This window comes from Aspergillus ambiguus (assembly GCF_047715705.1).
Source record: "Aspergillus ambiguus strain CBS 117.58 unplaced genomic scaffold BDV59scaffold_39, whole genome shotgun sequence".
NCBI lineage: Eukaryota > Fungi > Ascomycota > Eurotiomycetes > Eurotiales > Aspergillaceae > Aspergillus > Aspergillus ambiguus.
The window spans coordinates 184984-207310 of NW_027395552.1; the positions used below are offsets into that span (position 1 = coordinate 184984).

At 49.4% G+C, this 22327-nt stretch overlaps 11 protein-coding genes across 11 annotated transcripts; 4 read left to right on the forward strand and 7 right to left on the reverse strand.

Annotated features, from left to right (window-relative positions):
• Nucleotides 1–126: 126 nt before the first annotated feature.
• Nucleotides 127–2768, reverse strand: BDV59DRAFT_186063 (DNA polymerase epsilon noncatalytic subunit). The gene has a single exon (XM_073690959.1). It carries the CDS (start codon nt 2567–2569, stop codon nt 320–322), a length of 2250 nt encoding a protein of 749 aa, XP_073544488.1. The 5' UTR covers nt 2570–2768; the 3' UTR covers nt 127–319.
• Nucleotides 2769–2872: 104 nt separating this feature from the next.
• Nucleotides 2873–4556, forward strand: BDV59DRAFT_186064 (SHNi-TPR domain-containing protein). The gene is made up of 2 exons (XM_073690960.1): nt 2873–4053; nt 4117–4556. Exons 1-2 carry the CDS (start codon nt 2977–2979, stop codon nt 4381–4383), a joined length of 1344 nt encoding a protein of 447 aa, XP_073544489.1. The 5' UTR covers nt 2873–2976; the 3' UTR covers nt 4384–4556.
• A 13-nt stretch (nt 4557–4569) lies between these two features.
• BDV59DRAFT_186065 (yippee/mis18 family protein) lies at nt 4570–5603 on the reverse strand. The gene has a single exon (XM_073690961.1). The coding sequence runs from the start codon at nt 5470–5472 to the stop codon at nt 4768–4770; it is 705 nt and encodes a 234-aa protein (XP_073544490.1). The 5' UTR covers nt 5473–5603; the 3' UTR covers nt 4570–4767.
• Nucleotides 5604–5738: 135 nt separating this feature from the next.
• Nucleotides 5739–7100, reverse strand: BDV59DRAFT_186068 (ornithine decarboxylase antizyme). Its single transcript, XM_073690962.1, has 2 exons — nt 6251–7100; nt 5739–6190 (listed from the first exon to the last, which is right to left on the reverse strand). Exons 1-2 carry the CDS (start codon nt 6583–6585, stop codon nt 5974–5976), a joined length of 552 nt encoding a protein of 183 aa, XP_073544491.1. The 5' UTR covers nt 6586–7100; the 3' UTR covers nt 5739–5973.
• Nucleotides 7101–7255: 155 nt separating this feature from the next.
• Nucleotides 7256–10299, reverse strand: BDV59DRAFT_186070 (cleavage polyadenylation factor subunit MPE1). The gene is made up of 4 exons (XM_073690963.1): nt 9426–10299; nt 9010–9310; nt 8857–8957; nt 7256–8804 (listed from the first exon to the last, which is right to left on the reverse strand). The coding sequence occupies exons 1-4, from the start codon at nt 9595–9597 to the stop codon at nt 7510–7512; spliced, it is 1869 nt and encodes a 622-aa protein (XP_073544492.1). The 5' UTR covers nt 9598–10299; the 3' UTR covers nt 7256–7509.
• Nucleotides 10300–10429: 130 nt separating this feature from the next.
• Nucleotides 10430–12540, reverse strand: BDV59DRAFT_186072 (imidazoleglycerol-phosphate synthase). The gene is made up of 3 exons (XM_073690964.1): nt 12248–12540; nt 10740–12185; nt 10430–10685 (listed from the first exon to the last, which is right to left on the reverse strand). Exons 1-3 carry the CDS (start codon nt 12368–12370, stop codon nt 10596–10598), a joined length of 1659 nt encoding a protein of 552 aa, XP_073544493.1. The 5' UTR covers nt 12371–12540; the 3' UTR covers nt 10430–10595.
• Nucleotides 12541–12727: 187 nt separating this feature from the next.
• BDV59DRAFT_105063 (RlmE family RNA methyltransferase) lies at nt 12728–14225 on the forward strand. The gene is made up of 6 exons (XM_073686511.1): nt 12728–12964; nt 13026–13076; nt 13129–13155; nt 13202–13588; nt 13641–13802; nt 13869–14225. The coding sequence occupies exons 1-6, from the start codon at nt 12761–12763 to the stop codon at nt 13944–13946; spliced, it is 909 nt and encodes a 302-aa protein (XP_073544494.1). The 5' UTR covers nt 12728–12760; the 3' UTR covers nt 13947–14225.
• On the reverse strand, nt 13540–16598 carry BDV59DRAFT_186087 (putative autophagy ubiquitin-activating enzyme ApgG). The gene is made up of 8 exons (XM_073690965.1): nt 16235–16598; nt 16069–16177; nt 15277–16010; nt 15063–15207; nt 14537–15004; nt 14121–14483; nt 13642–14049; nt 13540–13589 (listed from the first exon to the last, which is right to left on the reverse strand). Exons 1-7 carry the CDS (start codon nt 16423–16425, stop codon nt 13972–13974), a joined length of 2088 nt encoding a protein of 695 aa, XP_073544495.1. The 5' UTR covers nt 16426–16598; the 3' UTR covers nt 13540–13589; nt 13642–13971.
• A 208-nt stretch (nt 16599–16806) lies between these two features.
• Nucleotides 16807–18705, forward strand: BDV59DRAFT_105099 (deoxycytidine monophosphate deaminase). The gene is made up of 7 exons (XM_073686512.1): nt 16807–17122; nt 17194–17542; nt 17597–17958; nt 18021–18153; nt 18226–18313; nt 18371–18421; nt 18483–18705. The coding sequence occupies exons 1-7, from the start codon at nt 17101–17103 to the stop codon at nt 18534–18536; spliced, it is 1059 nt and encodes a 352-aa protein (XP_073544496.1). The 5' UTR covers nt 16807–17100; the 3' UTR covers nt 18537–18705.
• A 168-nt stretch (nt 18706–18873) lies between these two features.
• BDV59DRAFT_195537 (uncharacterized protein) lies at nt 18874–20505 on the reverse strand (the record flags this gene model as incomplete). Its single annotated transcript, XM_073692586.1, has 3 exons — nt 18874–20067; nt 20125–20415; nt 20464–20505. The coding sequence occupies 3 exons, from the start codon at nt 20503–20505 to the stop codon at nt 18874–18876; spliced, it is 1527 nt and encodes a 508-aa protein (XP_073544497.1).
• Nucleotides 20506–20680: 175 nt separating this feature from the next.
• On the forward strand, nt 20681–22143 carry BDV59DRAFT_105113 (OST3/OST6 family protein). The gene is made up of 4 exons (XM_073686513.1): nt 20681–21175; nt 21235–21332; nt 21386–21741; nt 21809–22143. The coding sequence occupies exons 1-4, from the start codon at nt 20831–20833 to the stop codon at nt 21988–21990; spliced, it is 981 nt and encodes a 326-aa protein (XP_073544498.1). The 5' UTR covers nt 20681–20830; the 3' UTR covers nt 21991–22143.
• The last annotated feature ends 184 nt before the right edge of the window (nt 22144–22327 follow it).

Consider the following 22327-nt stretch of genomic DNA (forward strand, 5'->3'; position numbering starts at 1 on the left):
CTGTTTCATTATATATAGGTTAGATGAACTGTTCCGAAGACCGCGGCTTCTTTGCCTGCACTTCCCATGCCTTCGGTTTGCGTAGACACCAGCCACACGCTATGAAGTAGTCATGCACAAGCAGAGTTTAACTGAAAGAGATCATCATTCCAGGGGTTCCAGGGGTCCGTGGAGCAAGTACTCTAGACGTGCCTAATCTGTTGATACAGCGAGCTCTTTGAATCATGTTGCAAGATTTCTTTCGTCTATATGGTACAACAATACTTTATCTTGGCGTCATTAATCGTTAAATGTTTCATCCAGCTTGGACAAACATCGATCAGAGGCGCTCTTCCTTCACCTTCCCCCGATTCTTCAAAACATCGTATTCTATCCATTTCACGGACGATTCCCCTTCAGGGATCAGCTTCCCCGGATTCATCACATGGCACCCCTCGTATGTCATACAAAATGGGGCTGCCTCAGTGTCCGCTAATATGAAGCTTGTAGGCAGAGGATAGAGCTGGAGTGAAGCCGCATAGTCCCAAAGAACAGGCCGAGAAGAAAGAGGAAAGGGCGACATGGTTCCCTGATCAAGGATAGTCTTGACAAGTTTGCGGGCCATGAGAACTGCCGGGGCCGTTGTCTTGCTCCTCACTTCTGTCTGCTCCGTCTGCCCTTCGGCCTGATCTTCTGGGGTAGTTCCCATATCATCCATAGCAACGTTGTCGGAGTTGCCATTCATGACTGCGTCGGAATCCGCAGCCCCCTGACCAGTGCTCACTGCGCTGCGTCTCAACCTTCCTGAAATGTCGTCCCGGAGAATGGCAATATCATGGACCGGTCCGAAAAGGGTAAGGCGGGATGGATTCGACGTCCATATGGCTTCGCCGGGAGGTTCGGAAGATTGGGCTCGATTTAGCTCAGCGTTGGCCGATGCAAAGGCACGTTTCACTCTCGAGGTGAAAAGTTCAGGAATCCCTTGGCGGGGAATGGCACAAGCGGCTCCGGCCGAGAAGGCTGACGCCCAAGGGTCATTATCACCAGGAACGAAAATGAACGTCGAACGTTGCAACAAAGCAGGAAATTCCGAGAGAACCACTGCGAGCGCGTCGAAATATTCCTTGTACTCGATGCTGCCTGCCTGCGTGCCGCCGTTGATGACTGCCTTTTGCACGAAGTTGCCCATAAGAATGAAGACACTGGGCCGATCTTCCAACGGGACGTGGTTGTATGAATTGAATAGCCGTCGGAGACCATCGAGAGTCCTCATGTTGTCAAGATTGACCTCACTCATGATGGCCACTTTCAATCGGGCATAGCCATCCACACCATGATTGGAGTCCTGTAGCCACTTGGCTTGGATCTGCCTCATACGTGGGCCCCTGGCACGCTCACTGCCGACTCCCAAGAAATCAATCCACCCAAACCCCCCACTAGAGCTGATCTCTCCAGCGCCGTGCCGATTGTTTGTCCCTAGCGACACGTCTCGTCGCTCACACGGAGGCCCGCATATCGATACTCCGACGAACCTACCACCAATGGCGCCACCAACCCCACTGTTTCCCCCCAAAGTTGATCCTCTAACGGTTTCTTCCTCTTCGTAGATACCGTCCACGAGAACCATCATTCCTGGTGCAAACCAAGCACCATCCTCCGGAATCATACGCGCATGGCTCAATTCCAAGGCAATGCTTCCTGTTAAATCCGTGAGAGAAATATCGCCAGTAGGAGAAGTAGACAGTAGGCCAAGCAGCAAATGCGATGTGCCACTTCTCCCAAGCAAATTGGCAACAGGTGTGAGTTTGTAGCATTGAGTTGAAGCAAAGGAGGATGATCGCTTCAATGAGCGTCCGCTGGAAGAAGTCTGGAATGATTCATTGCGTAGTAGACGCTGGTAAACCGTGTTATAACGGTCCCGGAATAAAGTGGTTTTGCGTGAAGGTGGAGGGAACAAGGTAGGTCTCGACTTAGTAATTTCGAAATACTTCTTGTCGGCATTGTAGGTTAAGCGTGGAACATCAAACGCCTCGATGACTTTAACCCAATGCCTTGGATGTGTAGGCGTGTCAGATCCTCCCTGGTCCATGGCATCGGATGGCATGGCTGCAGGGACCTGGTGAGATTCGGACATAGCATCCCAAGCCTGGTTCCCGGCTATAGGCATCTGGTCTGCAGCCGGCCCTTTCCCCATAACTATCCGCCCACCGCTCATATTCCCTTCAAGTGTCTGCAGGATCGCCTTCAGAGATGCGCCTTTCCCTTCCTCCACAATGACCCCTCCTCCGGCTTTGCGCCAACTTTTAGCCACTTCGTCCAATACGCGTTCTGCGAGGCCTTCTTCGCGCCATCCTGAACCACAATTTCTACCCACAAATGCGGCGAGTGTTTGAAGAGCAGACGAAGAAATGGTCAAGTTGTGCTTTCGGGTGATCGTGCGGAAGGCCACCGGTCGAAGAGTAGTGGGAGGGAGTAATATGGGCAGGATAGATGTCCTTGTAGGAACCGCAGTAGGCTTGTTCTTTCGAAATGGGTGTGCTGGTGTCCCAAATGCGGGCGACGACGAAGGCAGTACAGGATCCGAATCCATTATTTGATCGAGTTGGTTGATGCACCTGGTAAGATGCTGTATAGAGCGCCTCAGCCCAGCCAACGGGAATTGAAAGGAGTGAAGCAGAAGTATAATAAGATGGGAACGGTTGTCCCTTGTGGACCGTCTCTGCTTCCTTGCGACAACAACGAAGACTCGGAGGGCCTTGGTTGCGACGGTGAGAAAAGCGATGGAGGGGATAATGGAAGGTGACGATAGAGGAAAGTCGAACGCGTCCTAGCGCGACGCGACCGCGGGTAGTTCCAGACTCTCCCGGAATTTTAATTAGTGCCCTGCCGGACTCCGTCGTCCGTACCTCTTCATACCTCGCACGCCTTCGTTTCGCATTCACACTCCCAGCATTCGTGAGACATTTTCCATCTATACGTTCTCTACTATTTGCGATCATGTCTGCGCAAGAAAAACCCGAGTCGGAACAAACGCCGATGGAAAACATGGCCGAGGATACCCCAGAGCGCCTCGACGACCTCATCCAACGCGCTTCCGCGAAGGATGCCGTCAAGGATTTCAACGCTGCGGCGGAGCTATACTCGGAAGCCACCGAACTACAGGCAAAACTGAAGGGGGAAATGTCGCCAGAAAACGCCGATCTGCTGTATGCCTACGGCAAAGCCCTTTACAACGTTGCAGTGAGCAAGAGTGATGTCCTCGGTTCGAAGGTCGCCGGGGAGACTCAGGCTCAACCAGGCAGTAGTTCGGGCGAGAAAACCACTTCGTCGGACACAACGTCATCATCAAATAACCTTGTTCAGAATGCGATCGCCTCCGGAGCTGCGAAGAACGCGACCCTAGGTGAGGCAACAACGGCGAAAAAGACGGAGAACACGGCTTTCTTTCAGTTCACCGGTGATGAAAACTACGACGACTCGGAATCTGAGCAAGACGGAGAAGGCGACGGTGAGGCAGAAGACGAGGATGACGACGACTTCGCGAACGCTTTTGAAGTCCTTGATCTAGCTCGTATCCTTTATCACAAAAGGCTCACCGCCGTGGAGGAGGAATGTGGCAAAGGAAAGTCCTCAGAAGTGCCCCCGAATGTCAGACACATCAAGGAGCGCCTTGCGGATACATACGATTTACAAGCTGAAATATCCCTTGAGGCGGAGAGATTTGCGGATGCGGTCTCCGACTTGAGGACCACCCTCGAGCTGAGACAGTCTCTATTCCCAGTGGAGGACCCCTCGGTTGCCGAATGCCATTACAAGCTCTCTCTTGCGCTCGAGTTCAACTCGGCTAATAAGGCCAACGACGAAGCTGGCAATGATGGTAAACCTGAAAAGATCGATGAGGAAATGCGCGCCGAGGCTGCAGCCCAGATGGAGAAGGCCATTGAAAGCTGTCGCCTCAGAATGGTTCAGGAAGAGAAGCGACTGACGGATGAGTCACTGGAAGAAGACAAGGCTACCGCTATCAAGAGGAAGATTGCAAATGTGAAGGAGATAGTGGCAGATATGGAACAAAGGGTAAGTTTCGCCATTGTCATTCACATTCCTGAAGAGTGAAAGCAGTATCTTACCATCTCACAGCTCACCGATCTCCGTCGCCCCCCAGTATCACTCGAGGACTCAAATGCCCAAAATGAAGCTTTCTTGAAAGGCATACTGGGTCAAATGATCGGACAAACCCCGGCGCAACAGGCAGCTCGATTGGATGCTGCCTCAAAGAATGCGAATGACCTTTCCGGGCTAGTGAAGAAGCGTAAGCAGCCGAGTTCTCAAGAAGCTGGTTCAACCGAACAGGGAGCTTCCAAGGAAGATACTACGAAGCGGGCACGTACAGAGGACACGACATGAGAATCTTTGTCTGCTACTCTGTACAATCACTGGTCTGTTGCTTGGGCTATCATCCCTTATTCCTTGCGTGAATCGGCGCTGCGGCGAAGCTTGAGGGCCATCTTTGTCTTTGTTTTCATTATCTTGGCTAGTTTAGCTAGAAGTACCGTGAACGGAAACGATACCCATTCGAGATTATCTATTTTGCCTCAATATGGATTACACAGGTAGCTCAGTCAATCAGTAGGCCCGCCATAGTTATTTGCACGATTATTATTATTAATATTAATATCGTAAGGAAGCGAGGACTATTCATTATTAGTGGGCATAATCCATTCTCGCCTTGACCTCCAAGCTCGAACTTCCCAGGACTTAAGAGGTAGGTCATCCAAGAACCACCACTTGTCAGCCGGTTAAACCAAAGATTGACGGACGGTGATCCACTTTACGACTCCTGCGACGGATGGCCAGCCCAGGGCTCCAAATCCCAGCAAATAGATCCTCACATTCTTCTTCATCCTGACTGTCGAACTCAACAGAATCGTGCAGGGGTTGCTCATCATGATCTCGAGGGAAGAAAACAGAGGCCGAGTCCATATAGCTCCCAGATTCCCACGTTGACGATGTCATGGTCCTTTTCGTCTCCAGAATGAACTTGCCGACCTTGTACCGCTGGGATTCCTCCTCTGCAGCAACATATTTCCAACCGAGCACATTTCCGCAGAAGGCACAGTTAATATCGCTCACCGTGTGAGCTCCGGTCACCAGCTGGCGTGGTACGGGCTTTTGGATTATTGTATTGGGCAGCGAATCCGTAGGCGAAGATTCCGCGTTGACCGAAACGGCACAGGCAATAGGTTCGGCAGAGACGAGATACGCGCGACCATGTCGACCCGTAAAGCCTTTGCTGATGATCTGAGAAGTTAAACAGATATCAGTGGCGCAATGCGAGCACTGAATGTAAGAAATATGGCCGTTGAGATATCCCTCGTCGCGTATATGCTCGTCAGTTTTGTCCAGTGTTGTTGTTGACCTCGGAGACGGAGACCACCCCGCATTTCTCTTCCTCGAACCAAACACGGTCGACGGGAGCAGGAATTTGGGAAACATATGTGCAATAAGATGAGAGGCCTAAAATAAACACGGCATTAAGAAGGCTTTAGGGAGGAGGAATATGTATGAGGTGAGCTCTGGTGTAGAAGTGGGAGGAAGCTAGGTACACCGACCTACATTCCGACGATCCGACGATGTATTGGGCGATAAGATAGAGATGGACAGAGATAGATCATGTCATTCTGAGGTCACCCCACTCGTACCGATCGTCATACCCAACCCCAATGCAACACCGCAAAACTACTCGAAAACGTATTGTGGATGATATCGTTCAAGACAGAAGTAATTAATTATCATGTCAATTTGGATGTCTGAGCAATTTATTTGGAATATTAACAAAGAAAACGTCCCGCCCATCAAGGGCCAAACAACCTTGTAGGAAAGGAAATAAAAGAAACGATGCAAATTTTCAAACGCTCATAGTGACAAGCAATGTAAGATCACGACGAAGCCGTACCACTGCGTCAAAAGCGCTATTGCTTCAACATGAAACTGGAGCTAAACCTCAGCGTCCAGGAATAGCCATTTCGTGCTAAGAGGAGATGCACAACTAGCCTCCGTATTCCACGGTTGCAGCGTCGTCAGATTAAAACCGCACCAACCGAGGTTCCTTATGATTTCAGGCTCTGCGACGTTCTGAGAACGCGGAACACAAGCGACGATCCGGGAGCAATCAAAAGTAGATATGGCAGCTAGCTCGAAGAGGGCAATCAGTCTGTAGTATAGATCGTCAGTGATGTCTATGGAAGACAAAACAGATGTGAATCATTCATACCCGGTCTTGAGGCCTTGTCCAAGTGTCCCTTCGCCGAAGAACACAAACAACGTCCGGTCGCCATTGATGTCTGTCACAAATCCTCGGTATACAGAATCACTGGTGTAGTCCAATACTTCAAACCACCTTTCAATGAGAGCACGATTCGGTGTTAAGCGATTTCGTGCCATTTGACCCGCATCCATCCCAAGCGACTCTTGTCTAGCAATTCTCCTCTCACCAAGGAATATCGCTGACAAGCTGTCACAGAAGAGCCTCTCACACTCTTCCGGGATAGTATACGTTGCCTCCCCTCTATTCTCTGGTAAGGTGGTTCCCAGAAGAACGCTCTCCATCTCGGAATTGACGGAGAGACCACGGGGAGGACTTGGGCGCTGCGATTTAGACCCTGAGGGGACCTCAGGGATACCACTGGACCCCTAAAATGAGCATAATGATAGCGTTAGCAGAATGCCTTTGGATGATATGGCGGACTGGACGGATCTTACCGGCCCCCGTCGTAGTACAGTAATGGAAACCGTGAACCACCGAAGTCGAAGGGTTGACGCTATAGCAGCTCGCGAGAACAGTGATCTGTGAGGATTTTTCGGCAACTTCGTATAAATGATTGCTACTGGTACTGTTGTTACTCATAAACCTAGCCATATTTGTTGAAGCTTGAAGGAGGCGGTTCGTCTGAGTATGAGATCGATATTGTTTATGGGTACGGTAGTCTGGGAGTTTTCTTCGGAAACACACAAGGTGCAGGTCTTTTTCACTGGCAGTGAGGACGTTATGGTTGATTTTGCGATGTGGGATGGTGGTACAATGATGATCTTGGAATAAAAGGAGAGTTCGTAGAGGTTTGGAGGGAGGATGTATTAGTCATACTATCATATGACCTACCTTTTTCAGACATAACAAACACGTGATGTGTCTGGGACGTAAAGAATATGCGTACGTTAGTACATGAACACTACGAAGTACAGGGCAGGAGATCTATGTAATTATACATTTCATTACACTCTCTATGAAAACGTAGTCCGATATACGTCCAGTCAGGCTGGCGCATCTTTCCCATTCCCCCCAACTTTATAATCTTGCCACAATGGCACGTTATCTCCCATCCGGGGGAGCTCGTGAAACCGGGTAAGCATATCTTCAGAAAAGTGGTACAGAAATGTCGCATATGGATATCAAGTATGTTCAGACCCCTCAGGAAATGTTGTTGCGCAGGGATCCCAATAAAAATGATCAAGCGCTTGCAATCATTCAACACATCAAAGTTCGCGGTAGTCACTCGGTCTTATCCTCCGATGTCTTGCCTGGTGCCGTTGTGGGTTGACAGGCTGTCGGAAATATGCCGTATCTTCCTCCCTAGCATATGGAGTGCTGAAGGAAGTCCGTTGTTGATTGGAAAAATTGCCCATTCCGGGGCCTTGTGGAAATGCAGAGTTTTGCATCTGACCCATCATGGGGAATAGGTTCATGGACGCATCCCCCGAGTACATATTGGGTGTCCCATACCCATTCTGCATTGCAGGATTCATCTGGTTATTGTACATCCCGTTTTGCATCGGATTGAAATTCATGGGATTCATCTGGGACCATGTTGGATCCATCCCATTTGGGAAGCCCATGGGGTTTGGAAACCCCATTCCATCACCCATGAAGTTTGCATCCGGAAAAGGCATAGAAGGCATTCCTTGGTTGGGCATGAATGGCATGCCGCCAAATGGCATCTGTTGGGGAAACGGGGGCGGCTGGAGGTTGGTGGCTGAATCTCCAGCGGGAGGAATTTCTGTATTCGTGGTAGAATCATGGTCATCCGATTTCTGCTTTTTCGCCAGACCACCTTGATTTGACGCCTCCGAAGACTCATTGGGGGAGCCGTCTTCCGCGGCTCGTTTCTTTGAGTGTTTCTCGTCGCCTTTGTCATCTTTGCCATCTGCGGACAGTACCGGCGGGGACTGTACGTCAGGTTCGGCAGTTGAAGGCTTGTTCTCGGTTTGCTCATCCGGAGCCGTCGACTGTTTCTCTTTCTCTCGCTTGAGATCTGCTTTCTCCGCTTCGTAGGACTTGATCTTGGCAATGGCCTCCTCATCGACAGTGAGATTGTCAAGCAAAACACCCTCAGTTCCGCAACCGGGACAAACAAAATCACTTTCGATCAAGGCATTCGTGATGCAATCATTGCAATAGGTTCTCTGACAGCATGGCGTTTTCGTGGGTTCTAGAAACATTCGCTTATCAACGGGGCATTCCAAACCACGCGCTTGCAATTCTTTGCTAAACTCTGCCGCTGCCGCTTCCGCCGCGGCTGCCGCCGAAGCTTTGGCTTTTTCTTGGTACAACTCCCACGCTGCCTTGTCAGGCTTAGCAATGACAAAGTCTCCATCAGCGTTTACCATAACACCAGTGTTCCGCAAGTCCTCATTGGAACCATCCAGGATGAGGGACTCTGGCTTGTCGACCTTCGTTTGAAGCGAGCGCGGAATACCCGTTGATCGCTTGACTCTGTACTTTCCGTCAAACTTTGGGTCATTGTTCGTTGGGCACGCTTGGATCCAATGTCCTGGGACCAGTCAGTAAGATTCAGAATGCAACACTGGAGGATGGTAGCGTACCTTTCTCACGACATCGGTAACACAGGTACCCAGGGGGCGGTGGATGATCTGGAACATTGATTGGTTTGCCCCTTCCCCGGCCAAACGGAACAGGCATGGCACTATGGACAATCGTCAGTATGTCATGAAGTTGAATTGTACCAGAACACTTACTTCGCCATCTCTTGTTGCTGCTCCTTCCATTGGTTCGCTTGGAGATTGAAAAGTGCGTTGATCTTTTCTTCCTCGGTTTGAGCATTGTTAAGTTCCAGCACGCCGTTACTAACGGAACTGCTGGCGTTGGGAGCTGATCGGCCTGCAAAAGCCGGCTCATTACGAGAGGCATTGCGCGCATTCACCGGCATCTTGCCGGATACATAGCGAGAGGCACCGCCCTTGCCGGGACGCGATGCAGGTAACCTTCGAGCCACAACTGAGGTCGAGCGAGGTATGATAGTCGTGTCATCGTCATATTCTATAGATAACCTTGTTAGCTTTGATTCCCTATTCTTCTAACGTGGGGGTTTGGTAAAGTATAGCATGCGCGGTCAAAAGCCTCGCAATGCAATTCTGATAGTCCAGACACGTACCTTCTCCGGTATCTTCATTATAGATTGAGAGTTCAAAATCAGTCCCATCACCGAGTCTACTCTGAGTGATAATTTCTCGCTTCAATTCAAAGACAGAGATACCGGTGCCATCAAATGTCACCCGCGAGGGCTCTTTTTGAGACTTGAACTTGAAGTGAACAGAGGATGACATTGTATTCAATTGCACGTCCAAATGAAAGTGTTCGTGAATGTTATTAAATCAAGATTAAGGGGTACCACCTTCGAACGGAAGGATACAAGTGACAGAAAAGGAGAGAGAAAACACAAGGCAATACTGAAAAACGGCAGCAAACCGCCCACACAGGTTTCAGGATTCGACGATCTTCCTTCTCACAGAGTGTTAAATCGAACTCCAATATCTCAGGAGGATATCGTTCGAACTCATGAGCTAGTGACTCTAGTTGAAGAGTGCCAGGCGAAGAAAGCAACCAAATCACTGAATACAAAGATCAAGTCTGGAAGATACAAGCGTCCAGTTATCGTCGATGGGCAAAAGTAAGTTCTTCACCGTCGTCGACCTATTGTAAATCAGAAAATCCGAAGCGTGCCTGTTGGGCCTCGAACACGCCAGGCTGGCCAAGGATAAAAGAGGGAATAAAAGGAGAAACGTATGGAAGAGAGGGAGGGAAAGGGGCAGGGTCTCCTCGGTAGGATACAAGTCGCCTTTCCGAACGAGCGGGTGAGAAAGATCTGCGATCCTGAGATATGACTGATATAGGAACGTGGGATGAAGGGTCGATTACGAGTCGCAAACTGTCCAAGGTAAAGAGGTACGGTCACCAATCTCGCGACGATAGGGAGACTGGAATGTGAGGCCGAGGGTGATTGTGCGATAGTGTCTTCGGCGAGCAAGTTGCGGAATGAGGTAGAATCCTGCAGGCGGAAGAACCAAAGTCACGGTGGCAACCTTGCCAATGGTCACGTGTCCGCCCCAACATTCCTGCCGGAAACCGGACATGCTAAACCGTGGTAATGTGCCATCACAAAGAATTGTACCCTTTTTCTGTACCTGGGTGGTACTGCGTGGACACTTCTAAAAATACTTAATGAACACACTTGGAACAACGCCTCTACCTCCTCGATTGGCCCAGACACCACAAGAGACAACAAAATATGCTTGATCTAAATCCTATACATTGGATTGGTCTACTAAATCTCAGCCTCGAATTTGCGAACCAAGAACCCCTTCTCTCCCAAATAATCCTTCACTTCGCTCACAGTGTATTCGCCGCGGTGGAACTAGCATTTCATTAGTACTGCAGGGGGGAAATTGATAAAAGATCAAATGCATACCATGCCGGCACCCAGTGCCGCATCGGTGGTGGTCTGGTTGAAGACCTCCGCAAAGTGTTCCGGTTTACCAGCCCCACTGGAGGCGATGACTGGGATTTTGATGGCGGCCTTGACGTCGTTAATCAACTCCAGGTCAAATCCACTGTTACTACCGTCCTTGTCGATACAGTTGAGGAGGAGCTCGCCGCAACCCATGGCCTCAACAGCCCTCGCTAGTTGGCGAACATCGATGTCTCGTGTCTCGCGACCACCCTTGATGGTACACTGGTACCAACAATAACTCTGACCGGCACTGTTTGGGAACTTGGTCTTGATTGTGTGGTGTTTGGTATCCTCGGGGCTTTGCACGTACACCCGCTTTGGATCAACGCTCACAACAACGGCCTGGTTTCCGTATGCCTTCGATATCGTTTCAATGGCCGTTTTTCCTGACAGTTTTGAACCGGCCGCGTAGTATTCCTCCGCCGCAATGACGGCATCAGATCCAATACTAACTTTGTCGGCACCGGACTTGAAGTACATGGTCGCCACGTCAAGGGCCGAAATTTGGGTACCATCAGTGTCCACGGTATCCTTAATGCCACCTCCGATTGTCAGGGGAACAAAAACAGTCTCAGATGTCCGTCTTAAAATCTCCAACATAGGAGTATCCGCAACCGGGCAATTTCTGAAAGACGTAATGTTCAAGAACGTAACTTCGTCGGCACCCTGCTCATAGTATTTCTTGGCCATGTCGACTGGCTTCCCCAGATTTCTGACTTGGCCTCCGGCATCCACGCCGCTCTTCTCGCGAACATCGTACTGGTCTCCTTTCGTAACAACAAGGTCTCCTGCGTCGTTTGTGCGGACATCAAGACAAGCAATGATTCTGCGAGTCAGTCCCGTAGCTGTCTTTCCAGGCGCAGCTTCTACAGGCAGCGTTTGGGTTTGGTCACCATCCAGGAAAGCACGAATAGTTCGCAAACCAGCTTGTCCGCTCTTCTCCGGATGGAATTGAGTCGCAAAGATGTTGCCTCGCGCAATCGCGCCAATGAACTCCTCGTCCCCATAGGTGGCCGTTGCAACAGACCACCCATCCTTTTCCAACGCACCGGCTGTATAAAGTGCAGCATAGGTATGGACGTAATAGTACTTGCTATTCGGGCTCAACCCATAGAAGCTCTGTGGTTTTGAGATGTCACTGCCAGTATTGATGGCGGAATTCCACCCAATATGAGGCACACTCTTCGTAATGTCACTGAATTTTTGCATGCGCATCGGAATCACTCCCAGTCCCGGTACATCTGAATCCTCTTCAGACCCCTGGAATAGCGCTTGAAGACCGACACAGATGCCCATGAACGGCTTTCCAGATTCAATATGCTGTCGTATCGGGCCCAGATAGCCACCCTCCGATAGTTGTGAAATACAATGGCCGAAGTGGCCAACGCCGGGTAGGATCAGTTTCTGCAATTCTATGGTCAATTCTCCGAGCCACTGTTAACTGGGGAAAGGCAGTACATCCTCACCTCAGCATTTTTCAAATCTTCAGGAGACTTGATCCACTCCACATCATAGCCAACTTTGTTTATCGCATTGACCAACGAACGGACATTGCCCGCAACATAGTCGAGCAGGTGGACGGTAGGCATCGCTGTGTATTCGCTCCCCCGAAAAAGACGGAAGACACAGGTCGCAATGGAGGGCTTAAGACAGGGTCAGCTCTTATATCCCCCGGAGAGACCAGCGAACGTTTGTGCGCAGGTATTGAGGAAGATAAGTCAATCAATTAGACAGCACGATTGTTAAAAGTCTCCGTCCACTGACTCACATATTCATCCTCAGACGCCCACTTTTTTTGATAAAACCATGGTGGGGTGTCTCACCGCCTTCCCTTCATGACAATGTATAAGCCGCCCCGTAGCTGTCCAATAGCAGAAGCAGACTGCGAGAGATCCGTCGCCGCCAAGCTTGATCTCCCCCGGCGCCAATGAGCTCATCCGCGACCGCTTCCCTTCACACCCGCCAGCATTTCCAGCAACATGTTGAAGACGAATCGAGTATTATCGTGCTGGACACTTTTGTCAGGAATCACACCACCTCGGATTCTCCATTCATGGTGTCCATTGACGTTCAGGCGACAGTCTTCCTCCAAGAGATGGCAGGCTCGTCAAATGAAGGATCGGTTTACAAAGGAGGCAACAGTGCAAGGACTAAAGAGTCGTGCTGCGTTCAAGCTCCTTCAGGTGAATCAACCGTTTTACTGTGATTATATTGGACCTTATTTAACTCTAAGTGTATACACAGATCGATACAAAATTTCATATTTTTCAGAGCGGACAGACTGTTGTTGATCTGGTAACCTATACTTCGCCTCTCCTAATTACCACTTTCGCTTATCAGTACCCAGGGATATGCTCCCGGATCATGGTCCCAGGTAAGCTACTAATATCCATTACCAGTACTTCAGCTAATTCTAGTAGGTAGCTGTTACACGTACACAACCGAATGGACGAGTGCTTGGTGTCGACATTATCCCCGCGCAACCTCCCAAAGGCGTATCTACAATACAAGGAAATTTCCTTGATCCCGCGATTCAAGCATATGTTCGGGAGTTTCTTTATGATCCTGGGAGAGGCAGAGCCAGACCCACGGACGAGTTCTATAATAGTGAATGCGACCAGACGGCCCTTGGAACAAATATGCCGACAAATGTCAAAGAGGAGGGTGAACGGACAGTTGATGTGGTCCTCAGCGATATGTCTGCCCCCTGGCACCAAACAAATGGATTTTGGAAGAGAAGTCTAAGTGATCCATATAGGATGATGAATACCAGCGGTGTCAATTTTCGAGACCATGCTAGAAGTATGGTGGGTGATACATCTGACCAGTGGCCACGCCACATGTACTGACCTGGGGTAGGATCTTTGCCGAGCTGCCTTGCAATTCAGCTTTGAAGTGTTAAGGGAGGGTGGCCATTTCGTCTGCAAGTTTTACCAAGGGGCTGAAGATAAAGCTCTAGAGAGACAGCTGAAGGCCCTATTTCAAAAGGTTCACCGACTTAAACCGGAATCTTCACGCAATGTAAGTTCTATATATACACCCTATATCTCCGATAAATTTAGTCCTAAATTGACTATAACCGCACAGGAGTCCAAAGAATCATTTTTTATTGGTCTAGGGCGGAAGGAGAACGCTGAGAAAGATGACGTCCTTAACAATCTGTAAATATCACCTATACATTGCGCAGCATCTAGACAATCTCCGCTTCCTCATCGGACGGCTCATCCCATTCGATCTCAGCAGCCGCCGCTTCAGCTGTCCGCTGGACCTTTTCCAGGGCATTAGCATCTACCAGCGAATAGTGGACGGAAGGAAAGAAAAGGTGTGGCATCGACATACCTCTTTAAGACCACTCAATTCTTCGACATATCCAGATTCGTTCAACGCTTTCTGCACAAATTCCCAGCCGTCATTCTTATATGCTTCGAGAATCTTCTCGGAACAGGCGCTGCAACATTTATAACTCTTTCCCACTACCGACAAATTCTCGAACGTGGGGAGGAACCCTCGAATCTGGTGTGGTATAAGCCCTAGAGGATGATTTCCTCGATCATCATGCCGAGACTCTGGGGCTGGGGCTGCAGCCCCATCACGGTGTTGGAGGATTGACACAAATAACTCGACCAACAAGGCCGAGGCTATGGCGGCCACACCTGGCCGGGTGACCGTACATTGTTGGTCGAGGGTCTGATCTTTGACCGACTTATTGATGTGCTGTCAGATTATGAAGACAACTTTCTTTCGTGGTGGCTCACATTCATAGGCGCAATGACATCATTGCAGAAATAACAGCCAAGCGCTGCCCTTTCATCCTGGACATTCTGAACACCGTGGCGCATAACGACGAAGGAGTCAAAGCCGAGAGCTGCGTTCATCACGATCTTGCCTGCAGCCTTTCCCATGACGGTTGGCAGCCAACGCGATTCTCGAGTGTCCATTAAGAGGAAAATGGCGTCATGGTCATCAATCAGTTTTTTTAGAACTTCATAATCGGATCGAGTTTTCTCGGCATCCATGACGGGGTGACCAGCCATTGGCACGGAGAGCACATGTCCAATTGAGTCGACACCAGGGTAAATCTCGGACAAGGCCTGGGCAGCACGATATGCCTTTTTCGTACCCCCTTCCAGGCAATCCACGAAATTAAAAAGAGGCTGCCGGACAGGATTCGAGAAAGATACGGACCCATTGTCTACAAACGTTATTTTCGTGACTCCCCAGCCCTAAAAGAGTATACACGGTCATTTTTGTATGAGACAAATGGGGTGATAAGTAGCATACCATCAAGTTTCGCGCAACGTAACTGCCAAGTGTGCCTGCTCCAAGGAGGAGACATCTAGTGCCCTTGATCTTTTCAAGGTCCAAGTTGGGGCTGATTCGCCATTTCATAAGCTTGAGGTTCAGATCCACCGATTGATCCGCCAACCTGCTCATTGTAAAAGGACCGGATAGATTAGCTAGGTGCTTACTGGTATGTAGAATGGAGTCACCATACCTCTTAGGATCCAGATATTCAGTAAGGTCAATTAGCCTGCCTGATAGTTTCCCCGCGTGGTTGCGTTCCCATCCAGTCACCTTTGGCATGGCTTTCGTCGAACCTCCTGTCTCGGTAACAGTCTGCTGGGATTTCGATTCCAGAACCAACACGGTACTGTGAGGTTGGTCGCGTTTTGAATGGACATCGCGGTATCTCAAAATCTGTACTTTATCCAGCTTCCATCGTTGCTTCGCGAGAGCCAAAAGGTTTCGGAGCATCCAACCAGGCGCGTGGTTGTAGTTCGAAGGATCCGCAAAGCATATGAAGCTATCTTCAAATTTGGCACCATCAAAAAATCCCTCCTCGTAGCTCGAGAGGGAATCAATAGAGAAGTTGGTCTGTACTTGGGTTTCTTTCGTCCCTTCACTTCTGGATTGTTCTTTGGTCTTTGGGTACTTCCGAGCTAGGAAGAATCCACGCTGGCGAGCATCTACACCGTAACTCCATGTCTGTACAGCCTCCACCAGAGCTGAGCTCTCATCAGCTGACAGAGTCCTACTGGGCAGTTCTCCCTCCGCAGAGCTTTCAGATGGACCACCCAGCGGAACCCATGCGGGATCTGAGTGAAGAGCCGGGAAGGCGAACCAATAGTGGAATTTGTACTTTTTCAAGTCTGCATACGATAGGACGATGAAGGAGGAGAGCAGAGATGGGCAAGAGAAGATTGTGCCGTCGTTTATAGCGTCCCATATCTAATTAGGATGATGTTATTACTCTGTTCACACAGGGGATCCCCGGAGCTGGGCTGACCGTTTGACCCGATTGCTGAAGCATGCGCGCTTTGTCTGTATTCCGGTATTCTTCAATGGTGTTGACATTCTTGATCATCCCTTCGGCTCGATAATACCCTGCGGGGGCTCTACTCAATGTGAAAATGTGTCCAGCTGGGTTCGGGCTCGCGAGACTCAGAACCTACTCGTCACTGGTCAAGGCGTTCCCATGTATCTGCATGCGACACGAAGCACTCGGGGCATCTACCAGCCGGATCTCGTAGAGACCCAATAGCTTGCGCGCAGCATCATCCAGTTTGTCATGGTTTATCTTCAGGGAGGCTAAAGCCGTATAAAATGGCAGTTCGATGTCGGAGGCAAACGGGGTGTATTGCATGATTGATTACTCTTCCTTGTCAGGGCCGTATGGACAAAGGGGGAACATGCTCTGAATGAAAAACTCAGGTAAGACGGTGTAGACAAGAATGATCGTCGAGGGGGAAGGGTACTACTGGAGGGAGTCGAGATCCTTGGGTTGCAGAGAGGTTCTGCGGATGAAGTCACAAGCACAGCTCAGCTGGACGAGGTAATCCAACCCCGCTATCGTACCGATAAGATTGGTCCTTTAAACCACCGGGTCATTTGTTACTGTATCATTATTGTAACAGGTAGGTACCGGTAGTATCCATGATATCATCCCCAAGATGTATGGGAGCCCCTCTTTGTATTTTTAAAGTTGCAATGTGCTTTGAATATAGAAGTGTTAATAAGTCTTAAGCTCCGAATGAAATCAACTGTCCAGGTTTCCAGTACTTCCCCAGGCACCGCTTCCCGTCGATTAAGCAGGTACCTAGCTAATTATGTACCTACCGCATGTACCTGGTAATATTGTTACAATATGTGTATTGTGGGTAGTTTCGCATTCGAAAATTCTCGCGTCTGCGATTGAGCTTGGATCGTGATCTACTGGGCCTCCTTGCACTTTTCTGAGAACTCCATATACCTAATTCTATCATCCGACCCCCGCAAGGTCTACGGTTCTCCGGACATCCCACTTCAGCGTACAAACAAAATGTTGATTGGACTGTGTGGAGGTTAGCAAAAACATTGACCGGATGAGTGCAATCCCTTCACCTCTTTAACATGTATTGACGACCTTTCGAAGGTATATGTTCTGGGAAGCATACGATTGCTGAGTATCTCATTCAGCATGAAGGATTTCAACTGCTTGGGTTGAAAAACAGAATATCCCTCTCCATTGCTGATGGGCCAGAGGATGATCTCCGGTTGCAGGCCTCTGAGGTTACAGATGGGGACGGCAACCAGTCCCCGCATCTATCTTTCAATAACCTGGATGAGCTCCTAGATTTTGCTACTAAGGAATGGCAAGGGCTTTGGGTCACGATGGACATCTGGGAAGTTGCGGCTTTGGACCGGTTCCTTCTGCGTCCCTTTTTCCTCTTGGTGAGTGTCGATGCACCAGTTAGTCTTCGGTGGAAGCGATTTGCAGAGAGGTAACGAACCTCCTAAAACCTAAATATCAGACTATTGCCTAACCGTGTCCCTAGATGTCGGAAAAGACAACTGGCACCCCCAGATCTTGAGAAGTTCGTCCTCTGGAATGATCGGAACCTGTACGAAAAGAATATTGGCCGTGCGTATCTGACGGATCGTGCACAAGTCCGCTTATTTAACTCTTCGTCCTCTTTGGAAGAACTATACGCTTCCGTTAAGACGCTCAACCTGGCAGATGAACAGCGGTTACGGCCCAGTTGGGACCAGTATTTCATGCAGCTTGCGTCCCTTGCAGCCCTCAGAAGTAATTGTATGAAACGAAGGGTGGGCTGTGTACTCGTCCGAGATCGCCGGGTCATAAGCACTGGCTACAATGGCACACCGCGGCACTTGAAAAATTGCAATGAAGGTGGATGTATGAACTCGTCTCAGAAAGGGTTATGCCCTTGATTCGACGCATAACTTACGTTTCGACAGGCCCACGATGCAACCGAGGTGAAGGCGGTGGCGTTGGCTTATCAACATGCCTCTGTCTTCACGCTGAGGAAAATGCGTTGTTGGAGGCTGGAAGAGAGCGTATTCGAGAAGGCGCCATCCTCTACTGCGATACGTATGTTTGGCTTATTCTCATATATAATTGATAATTTCCTGTTCAAAAGGAAGTCTGGCTAATATATAACAGGTGTCCATGTTTGACGTGCACAGTGAAGATTGCGCAAGTCGGGATCTCTGAAGTTGTATATTCCCAGGGGTATAATATGGATCAGCAGGTGTGTTCCCTGCTCGTTCCACCTTTGACGAATGGGTTACTAACGAAAGTCGAAAAGAGTGCTACTATCCTAGAAGCTGCAGGCATTAGACTTCGACAATTCTCTCCTGTGAGTCCTCTTGATCAATCGATCTCAAACAATATGCGGAGACTTACTGAGCTGGACCTAGCCACGAAATGGGCTCATATATCTTGAGGCCTCCCAAACTATGGCCCTTCGTTGAACCCAACTGCCACCGACTATTAAGGTTAGACACACTAACAGGATACGAAGTGATTGAAGTTCTAGAGCAATAGAAAATCTTTCTGTCACAAGGTTATGTTAAAGAGCATAATATTCTTGAAACCGGTATGAAACTAGACATGGATATTTCCAAACAACCGCCCCACATAAAAAGAATGGAATTTTTGCGCTGGATGTTATCTACATGACTGGAAATAGGTACTCTGTTGGAACTAGGTGTACGGACTCCGTACTTATGACCACGACAGAATATGGGAAATAATGGAGGCAATGCAACATTAGTCCAATGAAGCGAATTTATTATCTAGCACAGCTCCCTAAAACCGCTTCTTGTCCCTCTTCAACGGAGAGAACTCGGGAAAACCAGAAAATCCACGACTAAGTGATGAATGGCCAGCTTTCAGAGCAGAAGATTGTACTCCTGTGCTGCGCCCTGTGCCAGTGAGTTTACGACCCTGCTTTTTCATAGATCTGAAGTCATCGTCCTCCTCCTCTTCATCGAATATACTCCTATCACGCTGGGTTCCTAATTTACGTTTCCGCGATTTGGCCTGGCCTTGGGCTATGGGAGCAGATAGTAGGCTAGAGCCATCCGACCGGTCGTTAACGCTGGCAATAGCGGACTGTTTGCGCTGGCCCCCTTTGAGTATTTTGACCTCAGTTGAGGTCTGCCCCAGGCGTTGCTTGCTTTCAGCAAAAGGGCGCTCCAACACAGAGCCTTCTCGGTCTTGTTCTTGGTTACCATCCTTCTTTGCTCTTCCGGGGACGTTCGCGGTGTTCACAATTGGCGTGCTTGAGTGGAGCTCATCGGAGTCATTATCAGAGCCTAAGGAATTCCGGAGTTCTTTCTTGCGATTCAAGAAGGGCGTTATAGAAAAGGCAGACTTGTCCCCTGGAAGTGCAGATACTTTCGTTTTCTTATTTTGGGCCCGAACAGCTCCAGGAGTTGCAATAGTAAGTTCGGGATCCAATCGGCTAGTAGATTGCTCGATGGCAGTAACGCGTGACCGTACAGTGTTTCCGGATTCGTTTGTTATGTTCTCATGTTGTCGATGGGAGTCATTCTGTACTGCTGGGGTGTGATCTTGTGAGTGCGACTTCTTACTCAACATTTCCAGCTTGGCTTCCAATTCTGCGCGTTGGGAAGCCCATTCCGAGCTCTGCTGGCGAGCGACACGCTCCTGATGGTTCCGTGCCTCTATCTCCTTTGCGAGTTTTCGCCGGGCCTCTTCGAGGCTCGAATTGAGTGCATTCCTTTCCTCGGCTTGTTTTGCGAATTTCGCCAGCGTGCGCTCGTGGGCTCGCTTTTCATCCTCGATCTGTACCTCTAACGTATTCAATTGGCGCTCAAGCGCATGCTTTTCGGCAATGGTGGCACTGGAAGAGGTAGTCTGGGTCGCAAGTCTTTCGACTTCGGACCGGGAATCCGCTAGTTCCTTCGAAAGTCGATTTATTTCAGCCAGAAGTTCTTTGGCGCCAGCAGTAGTGTTGTTCATGGTCGCAAGTTCATTCTGTCGACGTGGCACGGGATTAGATGGTTCCAGACTGGGTTCGAGGGTACAACATACACGAAGACGTTCCATTTCCTGGGATGATATCCGGTATTGATTTCGAAGCTCGCCGAGCTCCTGTAGGGCACCATCAAGCATTGTGCGAGACGTATTCTCCGTCTTGATTATCTTTGCAAGCTCCCGATCAGTCCGATCTAACTGCCACCGGAGAGCTTCATTCTCGAACTGGAGAAGCAACTGTTCCACGTCTTTTGCTCGACATTTTTCGGCGTCTAGTATCTGTGCCGTATGTCCCAGAGTAGCCTCGTACTCTTTCTCTAGAAGGGCTGTCTCGAGTGCTAAATGATACTAAGGGGATTGTAAGTCGCCGTTGTTGAGAAGCAGGCGCATACGTACATCTTCTACCGTGCCCTGCGAGACAAGCGAGGACGCGTCCATGGTGATATGGTCTAGAGTTCGTTTCATATAACAAGTGCAGTGGCGTAGAGAAAATTGAGTGGAATTTCCAGGTTGTAAACAATGCAGTCGCGTTATCGGGGAGCGGGATCGGAAAGGAAAAACTACGGCTACAGTTCCGCGGTAGTGGACACCTAACACGGTCCCCCCATACGTAAGCTCAAGACCACACCCTACACATGGCTTGTATTAGTACCACTTCATTTTGATCCCCGTCGACATCCCCACTCCCCTGGCTGCTGCATCTTCTTCGCGAGCCTTCACGAACAGATCTCTTCCTGGGTGGCTGCTCAATTGGCGCGCAAACATGAGGTACCTTAGCGTGGCGGTTGCCCTGTTCAGCTTGATATCGGTCGCCATCAGCGCATCTCCAGCTCCGAATAAGTTTGAAAAATACCAATCGCTCGCTGGTCTGACTCCGATTGATTTGGACGATTCTTCCTATGAAGATATCACCGCAAAACCACGAGACTACTATGTTTCCGTCATCTTAACAGCCACGGATTCCCGCTTTGGATGCGTGTTATGCCGCGACTTCCAGCCCGAGTGGGAATTGATCTCTCGCAGTTGGAACAAAGGCTCGAAACCCGATGATTTGAAGATGCTATTTGGAACGTTGGATTTCACCAAGGGTAAAATGACATTCCAAAAGGTACGGCTCCAGAAGACGTGGTACTGAATGACTGTTGTTCCAACTAATACGCGGTCCAGTTGATGCTACAAACCGCTCCTGTGCTCCTGGTATTCCCGCCGACAGTTGGTCCCCATGCTCGAGTGGATGAGGCACCCTTGAGATTTGACTTTAGCGGGTAAGGAGTCCCCATGTGCCCGGTATATGATTCCGCAATGCTCACCTCAACAGCCCTATCTCCGCTGATCAGGTCTATTCGTGGATAAACCGCCACCTCCCCGAAGGCCCGAAGCCAGCTCTCGTCCGTCCCGTCAACTATATGCGTCTGGTTTCCGCCGTGACGATTCTCCTGGGTACAATCACGTTATTTACGGTTCTGTCGCCGTACGTCCTTCCCATTGTCCGGAATAGAAATCTGTGGGCTGCTGGTAGCTTGATCTCTATACTCCTCTTCACGAGCGGTCATATGTTCAACCATATCCGCAAAGTGCCCTATGTGGTTGGGGATGGCAAGGGCGGTATCAGCTACTTCGCCGGGGGTTTCCAAAACCAATTCGGCATGGAGACCCAAATCGTTGCTGCACTCTGTGAGCTGAATACCCGTTTCCCCTCGTCATATCGTCTACATGGAACTAACCTGTCCTGTTTTTGAAGACGCTGTACTCTCGTTCGCGGTTATTGCTTTGGCAATGAAGGTTCCTCGTATTGCCGATACCAAGGCACAGCAAGTGGCTGTGGTCATCTGGAGCGCTGTACTGCTGGGTATGTACAGTTTTCTGCTCAGTGTATTCAAGGCAAAGAATGGGGGATATCCTTTCTTCCTTCCCCCATTTTAAAGCGGCTCTCTATGGTGTTGCACCTGTGCATCGTGTATGGTTGGAATCAGGATGAAGGCAGTAGTTGAGGTTTTTAGTATCGAAATCAATTATCCAGTACATAGCCATCGACGGCCACATCCCTCCACATCTAATCCGACAAGACAGGCAAATGTGTAACCATGGTATATCTACACAATGGGGTGTTCTGCGCGGGAGATAACATACGTAGTTTGTACCTGAAAGAAACCATTGGACTAGGTGCCTAGATCGGTACGGAATACTACATGTCTTACGTAGGTATCTACGAAGTAACTAGTTAACTGACTGGCGGATGGTGTGTTTACGTCACATGCGT

Excerpts from the sequence above, each read along its gene's own strand:
- BDV59DRAFT_186070 (XM_073690963.1), bottom strand. The coding sequence starts at position 9,597 with ATGTCATCCTCTGTTCACTTCAAGTTCAAGTCTCAAAAAGAGCCCTCG. Across the intron at positions 8,958-9,009 it reads CAGCAACAAGAGATGGCGAA|TGCCATGCCTGTTCCGTTTG; the intron begins GTAAGTGTTCTG and ends GATTGTCCATAG. Across the intron at positions 8,805-8,856 it reads TTACCGATGTCGTGAGAAAG|GACATTGGATCCAAGCGTGC; the intron begins GTACGCTACCAT and ends GACTGGTCCCAG.
- BDV59DRAFT_105099 (XM_073686512.1), top strand. The coding sequence starts at position 17,101 with ATGTTGATTGGACTGTGTGGAG. Across the intron at positions 17,959-18,020 it reads AAATTGCAATGAAGGTGGAT|GCCCACGATGCAACCGAGGT; the intron begins GTATGAACTCGT and ends ACGTTTCGACAG. Across the intron at positions 18,314-18,370 it reads GGTATAATATGGATCAGCAG|AGTGCTACTATCCTAGAAGC; the intron begins GTGTGTTCCCTG and ends AAAGTCGAAAAG.
- BDV59DRAFT_186065 (XM_073690961.1), bottom strand. The coding sequence starts at position 5,472 with ATGTTTCCCAAATTCCTGCTCCCGTCGACCGTGTTTGGTTCGAGGAAG.
- BDV59DRAFT_186072 (XM_073690964.1), bottom strand. The coding sequence starts at position 12,370 with ATGCCTACCGTCCACCTGCTCGACTATGTTGCGGGCAATGTCCGTTCG. Across the intron at positions 12,186-12,247 it reads AAGATTTGAAAAATGCTGAG|AAACTGATCCTACCCGGCGT; the intron begins GTGAGGATGTAC and ends ATAGAATTGCAG. Across the intron at positions 10,686-10,739 it reads CGGCACTGGGTGCCGGCATG|TTCCACCGCGGCGAATACAC; the intron begins GTATGCATTTGA and ends ATGAAATGCTAG.
- BDV59DRAFT_186087 (XM_073690965.1), bottom strand. The coding sequence starts at position 16,425 with ATGCAATACACCCCGTTTGCCTCCGACATCGAACTGCCATTTTATACG. Across the intron at positions 16,011-16,068 it reads TTCAGCAATCGGGTCAAACG|ATATGGGACGCTATAAACGA; the intron begins GTCAGCCCAGCT and ends CATCCTAATTAG. Across the intron at positions 15,005-15,062 it reads ACGTTGCGCGAAACTTGATG|GGCTGGGGAGTCACGAAAAT; the intron begins GTATGCTACTTA and ends ATACTCTTTTAG.
- BDV59DRAFT_186063 (XM_073690959.1), bottom strand. The coding sequence starts at position 2,569 with ATGGATTCGGATCCTGTACTGCCTTCGTCGTCGCCCGCATTTGGGACA.
- BDV59DRAFT_186064 (XM_073690960.1), top strand. The coding sequence starts at position 2,977 with ATGTCTGCGCAAGAAAAACCCGAGTCGGAACAAACGCCGATGGAAAAC. Across the intron at positions 4,054-4,116 it reads TGGCAGATATGGAACAAAGG|CTCACCGATCTCCGTCGCCC; the intron begins GTAAGTTTCGCC and ends ACCATCTCACAG.
- BDV59DRAFT_105113 (XM_073686513.1), top strand. The coding sequence starts at position 20,831 with ATGAGGTACCTTAGCGTGGCGGTTGCCCTGTTCAGCTTGATATCGGTC. Across the intron at positions 21,333-21,385 it reads TTGAGATTTGACTTTAGCGG|CCCTATCTCCGCTGATCAGG; the intron begins GTAAGGAGTCCC and ends TCACCTCAACAG. Across the intron at positions 21,742-21,808 it reads CCAAATCGTTGCTGCACTCT|ACGCTGTACTCTCGTTCGCG; the intron begins GTGAGCTGAATA and ends CTGTTTTTGAAG.
- BDV59DRAFT_105063 (XM_073686511.1), top strand. The coding sequence starts at position 12,761 with ATGTTGAAGACGAATCGAGTATTATCGTGCTGGACACTTTTGTCAGGA. Across the intron at positions 13,156-13,201 it reads CTCCCGGATCATGGTCCCAG|GTAGCTGTTACACGTACACA; the intron begins GTAAGCTACTAA and ends TAATTCTAGTAG. Across the intron at positions 13,589-13,640 it reads GAGACCATGCTAGAAGTATG|GATCTTTGCCGAGCTGCCTT; the intron begins GTGGGTGATACA and ends GACCTGGGGTAG.
- BDV59DRAFT_186068 (XM_073690962.1), bottom strand. The coding sequence starts at position 6,585 with ATGGAGAGCGTTCTTCTGGGAACCACCTTACCAGAGAATAGAGGGGAG. Across the intron at positions 6,191-6,250 it reads GGACAAGGCCTCAAGACCGG|ACTGATTGCCCTCTTCGAGC; the intron begins GTATGAATGATT and ends TCTATACTACAG.